Raw genomic sequence first — 11,255 nt, forward strand, 5'->3', positions numbered from 1 at the left:
TTTCTATAGACAACTGTAGTGATGATGCTAGTCAGGTTAATATCTGAGATTGCATGGATAAGGAAAATGCTTCTGTTGCTAGTGAGGGTCATATTCCTACACGTTGCTGAGATGAGGGTGAGAGTGAGGCGAATATCTTTGAGAGTGCGGGTGGAGAAAATGCAAGCGTTTATGCTAGTGACAGTCACATTCCTACAGATATCTGCAAAAGTGCAAGTCATGTTAATGTCAGTGATCAGACAGGTGCAGATAATGCTAATGTTTACACTAGTGACGGTCACATTCCTACAGATATCCACAGTGAAGGCGCTAGTCATGCTAATATCTGTGATACCGTGCATGGAGGATATGCAAACGTTTACGCTATTGATGGTCACATTCCGACAAATATCCAATGCAAAGGTACTAGCCAGGCTAATCTCAATGATAGCCTAAGTGCAGACAGTGTTAATGTTTATGCTTTCATTCCCACAGATATCTGTACTGCAAATGGAAATCATGCTAATATTTATGATATTTTGGGTGAAGAATGCTATCATATCCACGATGAAGGAGCTAGCAAGGCTAAGGTCATCGATAACGGAGGTGCAGAGAGTGCTAATGTTCATGCTAGCGAGGGTCACATTCATGCAGATATCCGTGATGAACATGCACATAAAGCTAATATCTCTGATAGCATGGGTGCAAAAAATGCTAATGTTTATGTTAGCGAGGGTGCTGATATTTGCAATGAAAGTATCTGTGATAGCGTGAGGGATGTTAGCGGCCGTGTTAGCCATCAAACTGTCCATGAACCCCGAGTCTGATAATCACAAGATATGAGATAATGCTTTAGAAATAAAATCAGATAATGACAGAAGCAATGCTGGTTGCCAAGGCAGTAACAGAGAGTTTTGGTGACTGATATGGTTTAAGTTCTGATAAGCATGATCAGAGATGTCACAACATGTCACTGTGTTCATGGAGAAGCACAAACTGACTGACTTTCTGCATCCAACTGAAAAAATTATTTGCTTTTAATGAACTCACCAAATTGTGTACATTCTAATGACTTTGCTATGTAACTGAGGCTATAACGTGCTTTCGGTGATAAATTTGCATTCATTTAATCTAAGACAGCCAGCATGCTCTTATTATTCATGGAAAACTTGCTAAAACATACGAAGTTCTGTGTAAATCGTTTGTAAAATCATTCCTACATGGATTGTTGCATTCAGTTCAAGACAACGGTTTACGTAAGAATGTATTTATGAACGATTTACACAGGAGTTCGCTATGCTCTTGTTTTATGAATAAGGCCCATTATGTGCATTAAAATTGCATGTGGGAACCTAGTTACTGTTTAGAAATTACCAACATATTTGATTTACAGGATTGTCAGACTGATGTATTTAAAATTAAACATTTAGGGTTTTTTGCCATTCGTTTGAAGAGTTATGGCATTTGTTTGTGTATTTATGTGGCCGTGTTTGTATGTGCCTCTTAAATAAACCGTGTTTCCAGCATCTGTGATGCCGTGTGTTTGTGAGTGATGTCAGTTTTGTGTGACCCGCTTGAGTTATGTCTCTTTTGTTTATGCCGTTATGAGGTGAGTTCACTTGTAGGCCTCTTAGTTTATGCTTGGGTTGTGTTTTTTTTTTTTTTTTTCAAAGGGTTAACCCTCCTATGGTATTCGGTCATTTTTTACAGAAATAAATTTGTAAAAATTAATAAAAATAGTTTCCTTTATCTGAGCAGTACAATACTTGGTGACTTTTCCTCCATTTGCCATCTGAACATACAAAAAAAATTGGGCTTGATTCGAAGTGGTCATAAAAAACAAAACAAAAAAAGCGACACCTTTGATATTCGCGTTCAAAATTGACCGACCATTGAAAATGAATGGGAAAGACCAAAAAACAAAGCAATTTTTTTATCTGTCAAATACAATCAATCAATCAGCCACAATGCTAAACACACACACTGAAGGGTTGAGACGATAACACACTCACTATGCAAAACACACACAGAACCAGGGCATCAATAAGTGGAGCTCTACAGACATCTTTTGGTCATTTTTGGCATTACAAGTCATCTGTTGTTTTCCAGCTGATGACAGCAATCTGACACTCACACACACACACACACACACACACACACACACACACACACACACGCACACGCACACACACACACGTTTGCAAAATAAATGTTTATTAAAGAAAGTTTGAAATTGCAAAATGTTTACTCTGATTCTTCTATTTTATACTCTAATTATTGCCACATACTATTACACATTTACTTTGAGTTATAACATTTTTATGTTTGAAATAAATTATTGGTAGAAAAATGCTTATTCTGTGTCTTCTCTTTGTAACACCATGGTCAGGTTTGATTGCAAACATAATGACATAAACTGCAAAAACAATTTTAAAATGCTAAACTTTGACAAATAATAGTTTGATAATGACTAAATATATCTCCAAATGTATATCTCAAATGTATCATCATCATCATAAAAAAAAAAAAAAAAAAAAGGTTACACATCTAATCCTTCCGGGCAAAAATGACCGCAAATACCAAAGGAAGGTGCCATTTTTGAAAACCATAGGAGGGTTAATCAAAGGGTTAACAATTTTTCTTGCAACAGTATACTGTCCGCTGTACTTTGTGAATTTTCTGTGTACATGAAGTACTTTGATAACCTGCTGCGTTTGCCAAAATGTGCAGTATACAACAGAGCACACTGTGTGAAATACTTTATCCTATTATGTAATGAACAAAACAGTGCAAGAAAATTGCATTACAAATGCAAAATAGCTGACAGTGTCTCCTATCTCTAAACTCCAGCATTATGTGCGTTTGGACCGGATGTGTGTTTTCAGATCACTGAGCACATGTTCTGCCCCTAACGGGTGAGATTAGCTGTATTTATGCTGAAAATACAGCAAACAGGAAGTGTATCAGAGGAGCTCCACTGTGATAAGAACATTCTCATCTGGAGTGATTGTTGAGTGTTTCCATTTACAGCAGGCGAGATAAAACTGCGGCTAGACAGGAGAAACAACACAACTAAACAGGGTGGACTGGTGAACAAGTGTCCTTATTTGGGAGTTTATAACATAAAGCATGCTAGTTAATTGCACTTTTGTTTTACCAATGAAAGCATACATGCACTTGCTCTAAAGACTAATAACAACCTAAAACCTTCTAGCAACCGCAATGCAACATGTTAAACACTCAACAGCAAACACATGAAAATGTCCTGGCATCAAGCTGGCGAGTTTTGCATGGACAAACACTACTAAAAATCTAGTTCCTTTGCATTCTTAATATTTATCCTCGTTTTCCTCATTAGCTCGTGCAGCTCTCATTATAATATCCCATAATCAGTAACTAGGCCCAGAAGTTTTGGCTTCTTTCTTGCATAAGTCACTCTGAAAGCCTTTGCACTTTGATTACACTACAGTATATTGATCAGGGACTCTGCACTCGCCTGTCATTTGGGGATCATCCCTTCTTGCTCAATACTTGACATAAATATTATCATCACTAGATACATTCTATATATAAAGCACCTTTTGTCTGTGTGATTGCAGCTTATTCTGGCCAAGAATTGCAGACTTCGACAGAAGACCACAGAGACCACCTGATTGACCTGTAAGCGACCAACCAGTTTGTTTACCACAGTAATAGACCAGTTTGGGAAAAATAAACAAAGGTGAATATACAATTCTGCATGTGGATATCTAGTTTACTTGCTATTGAGTGCATCAAAAAAATTCACTGACTAGCTCAAGCGCCTTTGGCCCACCGATTACCCTTGGGCCAAAGAAGGCCAACTGGGCATTGAGGCGGGGTCAATGTCAAAGGAAGTGTTTTGCTGAGTCAGCTCTGGCTTTCCACCAAGCAAAGACCAAAATAAGCAAACAAACGGCAGCTTCAGTCCCCACCATTTTCATTTTGAGGGTTAGCTAGTCTCCAGAGTCTGACACTTTAGCTTGAGCTTCCCTCTTGCTTGTGAAATGGGCAGGGTGTGTGACGTTGGCACCAGGGCGGCGTATTAAGGGCGGGTTTTAGGGCAATGCTGCGGGGCTATTGGCCCAATAGTGGGAATGCAGATCGATTTTGGTCTGGCGGCTTGAGGTCCCAAGGCTAATGGCCACGTCTGACCAGTTGATAGACAGCTCTGGCCCGCACTGGCCCGATGGTGGAAAAGCGGCTATTGAGTCATCCAGGTGCCTTGTAAACACTAAAGCCTAGTATACTTTTTTTGTGATTTGTGATTTATCTAGTCAGCCAATTGTGCGGCAGCAGTGCAATGCATAAAATCATTCAGATATGGGTCAGGAGTGTAAATCAACCATCAGATTTGGGGAAAAAATGTGATCTCAGTGATTTCAACCATGGCATGATTGTTGGTGCCAGACAGGCTGATTTTAGTATTTCTGTAACTGCTGATCTCTTGGGATTTTCACGCACAACAGTCTCTACAGTTTACTCAGAATGGTGCCAAAAACAAAAAACATCCAGTAAGTGGCAGTTCTGAGGACGGAAATGCCTTGTTGATGAGAGAGGTCAACGGAGAATGGCCAGACTGTTTTGAGCTGACAGAAAGACTACAGTAACTCAGGTAACCACTCTGTAAAATTGTAGTGAGCAGAATAGCATCTCAGAATGCACAACACGTCGAACATTGAGGTGGATGGGCTACAACAGTAGAAGACAACGTCAGGCACTTTATTAAGACCATAGTGTTCCTAATAAAGTGCTCAGTGTGCGTATATAGATATTTGCAAATATACAAGTAGTTTAAAAGTATAGGGAGAGTGACTCAGTTGTACCATTCGCAGTGAGTCATGGTAGTGGGCAGTTGCTGCAGAGCTCTTTTGGCCCACTTTGATGTGGTTCTCCGATTGGTGGAGTGTTGCTCTGCAGGATTTCTTAGTTATTTCAACTAAAAAATGACTGAGTGACTATTTGCACTTGGTGTAAAAAGCATCTGCCACTCAGTGCAGCTATTTGCACTCAAATAGTGTGGTGGAAACAATGAAATTAAAGACAAACGGCACCCTCAAGCACTGCTGCAATGGCTTAGTGTGTAAAGACATGGATGTATGGATGTGCTTTTTCCGTGCTGACGACCTGGGTTCAGATCCTCCTTTTTACCCTGTTTCCTGTTTCCACTCTTAATATTTTTCTTTATTACTACTTACAATAATAAATAAAATGAATATAAAGGTTGATTTTCTCACAGTGGTTTGTTCAAGATGAAGGTCAGAGAGTTGCGAGAAAGGTTTGATAATATTGTAGCAGCCATGTTTTTTGGCGGAAGCCATAGTTTTAATGCAATTAACCATGGTGTTACTACAGTAATATGGTGTTAACATAGTAAACATGTTTAATTTTGTGGTTACTATAAAATACCATAGTTATACTATGGCTACTGTAGCAAAACCATGGTTAATTTTTGTAAAGGAAGGTTAGGGTTAGGTTAAGGGTTAAGGGTTGGTGTATGGTATCTTTGGGACTCTAAATAAACACAATAAATACACTGCAGTGATGCCTTGTTAGTATTTAATTAGGGGTGCAAATAGTATCTGCCACTATTTGCACTTAGTGCATATAGCCTCTGCCAAAAAATTACGTTGAAATAATGTGGAGTCATTGCTTTAACAGAAGCACGTCATCGATTAACAACCTCTCAGCTAACGGTTTATAAGTTATAGTTAAAAATCAGTTGATGGGGGCCTGGGTAGCTCTTCGAGTATTGACGCTAACTGCCACACCTGGAGTCACGAGTTCAAATCCAGGGCATGCTGAGTGACTCCAGCCAGGTCTCCTAAGCAACCAAATTGGCCTGGTTGCTAGGGAGGGTAGAGTCACATGGAGTAACCTCCTCGTAGTCACTATAATGTGGTTCGCTCTCAGTAGGGTGCGTGGTAAGTTGTGTGTGGATGCCGCGGTGTATGCCGTGAATCCTCCACATGTGCTATGTCTCCACGGTAACGCGCTCAACAAGCCACGTAATAAGATGCGCAGATTGACGGTCTCAGACATGGAGACAACTGAGATTCATCCTCTGCCACCCGGAGTGAGGCGAGTCACTACGCCACCACAAGGACTTAGAGTGCACTGGGAACTGGGCATTCCAAATTGGGGAGAAAATTAAAAAAAATACAAATCTGTTGACTTCCGAAACCAGACTGTTGCGCTCTATTGGCGGTGAGCCCATACGGACGTGTTCAACACATGCACATTATTGCTGGTTTGTGACACTCTTTAGTACTGTCAACAACAACATGTAAAGATGCAGACTGTCCGCATGTCAATACAATATGGGCCGCGCACGGACAGTCCACATACTGTGCTAATGACAAAATTTGCGTCACGCACGGAAAACCGAATTATACTTTGGCTTTATGGTGCATCTTAAGTCCTGGAAGTAGAAGTGGTGTGAAGTGCCAGCCAATCAAATCCAGACTTGCAATTTCAGCCAGCATGTGCCGTTTCTATATGTAACATGCATCAGACTGTGGGTGGTCTGTGGGGTTGCCGTCTGCAGATTTGATGAATTTAGCAAACTCGAGCATTTCTTAGTAATCGTATGTCAAATGTTGCAGCACATGGATTTGAAGATGACACCAACGATAATCTACCACAGTCTGACCTTCAAACCCTTTTCCACAGAGGGTGATACATATGCTAGATTTTACATTCACTCCGCAGTTTGAGCAAATAAACAAGTTTTTGCCTCCTCAGACTCGACGCGCAGGCTGATTTTCATGAAGTTTATCATTAACTCTTATGTAACACTGTCTGCGCCATGTCATCATTGCTTACATGCACCATCTGTGTGAAATGAGGTGTGTGTGCTGTCTGTCATGGCTAGTTTAGAGCTCTAACAGTAACAATTCCCTTTTACATCATGAGTGTGAGTCTTTGTAAGTGTTGCTCTAGCTGCACATAATTTGAAACCAACAATCTCCTACTTGTTGAGAAGTAGTGGATGTGGAGTTTCGTGGAATTTCTCACCATAAAGGTCAATGAATGGTAGTACAACACCATTTAGATGCACTGAGGTTGTCAGTTTTTGACTGGCGGATGATAAAACAATTGAAAAAGCCATATAGACTTGAAGGAGGGAACTAAACCACAGTGGCAGCTTTAGAAGTGACCGCTAGGGGTCATCAGTGATGGACCTAGGGAGGGCGCACTACTGAGTAAGAGGAAACAAAAGATTTCAGGATTGAAGTAATGATGCATATGAGCTCCAGCACAATAAAAAGAAACCTTATGTCATGATCTATCTGTATGGATCATATGTGTGATTAGAGGTGGTCATGAAAAAATAAAGTCTCAAACAAGAACAATCAAGACGTTCTTGCGTAACAGAGACACATTCTGGCCCCGTTATAACACACCCAGTGGAAAACTGAATGGACATCTGCTATATCTGGCCCATTTCTTCAGTTCACCTGAGGGGTTTTCCATCCACCTGATTAACCTTCAGAGCTGTACTGTCTGCCTTGTTTATTTGTCTTCTTGTCATTTGATCCCCTTTTTTAGAAGTTGGATGGCTACTGACGTTGGCTGCATTGTCGTATCTCCAGGAAACGTTTGGATTGTTGTCCTACTCTGATATAACCCTAATTTTTGTGTCCTTTCCATGTCTCAGGGGCCCATATGGTGTGAAAGAACCATCCGTTTCTGTTGCCGTTGTCTGGTTGGATATCTTAAAGCCAGTCTGGCTCGGGTTTCAGGATTTTTGCTATTCCAGAAGTGGCATATTTTTAGCAGGACGTCCCAAAAGGAATAAGCCGCTTCCAAATATTTTCCAACATCTGCCGACCATCAGTGCGTCTGCGCTGTAATCCACCGATACATTCCACAGATGTATTTCCTTCACCTGGATCAAACTTCACTGGAGATAAATATCATTCCAGGCAAGATGGACAGATGCCTAACAGATCTTGGCTTTTATAATGAGTTTTTATATAGTGTCGTTAAAGGTCATATATTAAAGATAAGATCCATATTCATTAATCTCATGGATCTGTAAATTGGTTGGTGAGTTGTTTGACTTTGAAACGACTTCTCTACCCTGTTATGCCTGATGGTTTAGTTCTATGTGAAATTTAGCTTGAACCCTGTGGACTAGAGAGACTTTCTGCTCAGAGAACTCTTTTGGAAAAGCATCCAGTATTCTCATTTAAATCTGTAGGATGCAAGTCAAGTCTTTTGGTTCATCAATAGCATTACATTCAACAGAGAGAGGAAGAGAGTTCCAGAATGGCTGTTATATAACCAACCCCTCATTCTTAGTGCTTTATAGCTGTTGTTGAAAGGTTTGAGGAATGTCTAGTTAGAATGTCTGATGAATGATCTGGTTTTGTTTTTGTTTTTTTGCTCTGTAACTTCTCCAACATCTTTCTCTGATGTGTGTTCAAGGAAGCAATGAGCATTCAAGGTGTTCAATTCATAAATAAATCTTTTTATTTGTAACATAAAATTAGATCATAGATAATTTTTACACTTTATTCCAGGATGACAACATTCAAATAAAAGAGCTACAATTCAAGATAAATAATATTAATAACAATAATAAAACATTCATTCAATGTTTAAGTCAACTCATTAAGTTGTTATTCATGTTGTGGAATTGGTTTTCTATAGCTGCCAAACAACAAGGATGCGATCACCCACTTTACGAGGGGAGAGTTACCGTGGGCTAGTTGGACAAACTCAACCTGGCGTCGTTTACTTGAACAGGTTCGTTAAATTACACATGTGTATATCTACAAATTGGAATATACACACATACAAGTCTACCGGTTGGATCATTGTATTTAGACATCAAAATATACATCACAAATTTAAAATTAACAACTACATTGTACAGTTCATTTCATCTTTACAGGTTGCTCCGTAACGAAGCTATAAATCGTATTGCTCCAGTGTGGAGCGAGCCGTTCGAAACGCTGACGCGGTCTCAGCAAACAGTGCACTTCAAAGTCCCTGTAATGTAAGTCCGTAATTCCGTGGGAATCTAGTTACAACAGGAGATGTTAGTTGAGTGGGTGGCAGGTGGACCCCCTGATATTGAAGCCGGGCTGCGATTGGCTGTCGTGACATCACTCATGACGCGGCCCCGGTCATGGAAGGGTCGAGGTGGGATTCCCTGCCGCTCAGTCTCTGAACTTGTGGATGTCATTGAAGAGTCTGTAGAAAGGGTAGGAGGCGCTGTTGCCTTGGGAGCAATTATAGGTGCACTTGCAGGACTCGATCATCATGACGTTCTTGTTGAAGGTCTCTCCGTCTTCGCAGCGGAACTTGACGCGGATGGTGCGCGTTTGCTGCGGACTGCAGCAGCGGCCGTCCACGCAGGAGCCGCAGTACTTGGGACGGTACTTTTTCAGGCTGGAGCATCCGGTGTAGGTGAACTTCACAGGCTGCATGGACTTCTTGGTACGGTTGCATTTCTTTCCTTTCTGTTAAGCAAGACAAAAACCAAAAGATAAGCTGGATGCACCCAATGACAGCCAATGCAATGCGTTTGTTTTGCAGGGATGTTGCAAAACTCGAAGACGGCTCTTACCTTCAGGCTAGCGTGTAGTGACTGACTGCATGGACGGACTTCACAGATCCTGCTCTCCTTCACCAGTTTGCAGTCACTGTTGTCACTGGTTATTCTAGTGGAGATTCCAGTGCCACAGGTCTTGGAGCATTGAGACCAGGGTGTAGTCTGGATTAAACACTTCTCGAACCTGCGGGATTCTGGCTGCGATCGGAACGCTGCGAATGAATAAAACGCATTTTAAAACTGCACCCAATCACATGTGTAAACCAAACATGCATGCTATTCTAGGCCGTCTGATTGGTCAGGTAGAGACTTGAGCTTACCAGGTAGAGATTTGAGTCCATCCTTGATGATGGAGATGAGCTCGTTCTTGTTGGTGAGGTCGCTTTCGAAATCATCAACTATTGGTTCGTTGCCAAACAGCTTGTCGGATGGCTCCTTTTGCTTTCCATCATCGCAAATCCATTCCTCGCAGCACTGGCCCGGCACTTTGACCAGTCTGGGGTTGGCACAGCCCAGTGTGGGCAGGGAGAGCTCTTGTGGGCACAAAGGATTGCACCCCACCGCCCCATCGATGCACGTGCACTGATGCTTGCAGTTGGGTTGGAAACTCTCTCCATTCTGATAGATCCTGCTGTTGTACTCGCATGGTCTGCCCTCGGATTTGGCTGCAAGAGACAAAATGAAGAGCACATTTTAATCTAGTGGTCACTATCCACATGCAATAGACATTTAAAGTGATTCTTAAAAGGAATAGTTCACCCAAAAACTGGAATTTTCATTTTGGATGAACTATCCCTTAAAAAGTAACCATAAGGATCTCTGATTCAAGCACACAGGTTACAGCATATCAATGAGAAGTTATTTTCACTGTTTTCAGAAGGACATCCCTCCAATGCACACATGCTTTCCATTCAGTGTCTTTTACTTTGGATAATGAGAAACATACCTCGGCAGATGCCTCTAGTGGCCCCATGGCTGGCCCCGAAGTTGCACTCCAGCCCTTTGGTGTGATCGCATGGCTCTGTCTTGCTGCAGTCTTCGTTCAGCTGTCTCGCACAAACTTTGCAGCAGCCGCAGCCATCCGATACCAGACTGACTCCAGGCATGCACTTGGGCAGCTCTAGCGGGCACGAGCATGTCGCCGGGCAACTGGAGAAAACCTGAATGGGGGGAAAAATAAACAGCAGGCTTTAGCGACCAGTCAAGGATGAAACCAGATGTTCGAGACTGATGTAAAAATGTAAAAGTGTCATTTGAAAAACATGTATTATATTGATCACTAATGTAAATATTAATATCTATAGTGGCTACAGTCCTCCTATAGTCCTGCTATACAATATATAGCGCTCACATATACAACTTTAGGGGGTGTTCACATTGGAAAACGTCTTCTTGCGTTCTAAGACAGATAGAGGGAAGAGAACAGAACGCAGGGGTCTAGAGACGTTTAAAAACGCAACGCACATGGCTGCGGGACGCGACGCAACGGTCCGCCTGACGCACATGGACCAACAGTTAAAAAATAGCGCTAATGGAACGCAAGAACGTGTGAACGCCCCCTCATTGCCTGCTTTAACATCAATGCGAGAGAAAATGAAGTGCATCTTTTAATCCATATGCATTACACCTCTAAAGTGACTCTGAAAGGGGCAGTTTGTGAAATAGAGAATGATTGTGTGTTAGAGTTATACTG

General features: G+C 41.5%; 1 protein-coding gene across 1 annotated transcript in view; it reads right to left on the reverse strand.

The window, feature by feature from the left end:
* Window positions 1–8,452: 8,452 nt before the first annotated feature.
* The window catches only part of LOC127419861 (CCN family member 1-like), a 3,065-nt gene continuing 262 nt past the window's right edge, over window positions 8,453–11,255 (reverse strand). The window contains exons 2-5 of the mRNA XM_051661630.1: window positions 10,509–10,722; window positions 9,883–10,227; window positions 9,578–9,774; window positions 8,453–9,470 (exon numbers count right to left, since the gene is read on the reverse strand). Coding sequence (XP_051517590.1) covers window positions 9,168–9,470; window positions 9,578–9,774; window positions 9,883–10,227; window positions 10,509–10,722 — 1,059 coding nt within the window. The 3' untranslated portion in view covers window positions 8,453–9,167. The remainder of the gene's footprint in view (window positions 9,471–9,577; window positions 9,775–9,882; window positions 10,228–10,508; window positions 10,723–11,255) is intronic.

The sequence above is a fragment of the Myxocyprinus asiaticus genome, chromosome 29 (assembly GCF_019703515.2).
Source record: "Myxocyprinus asiaticus isolate MX2 ecotype Aquarium Trade chromosome 29, UBuf_Myxa_2, whole genome shotgun sequence".
In the NCBI taxonomy this organism is placed as follows: domain Eukaryota; kingdom Metazoa; phylum Chordata; class Actinopteri; order Cypriniformes; family Catostomidae; genus Myxocyprinus; species Myxocyprinus asiaticus.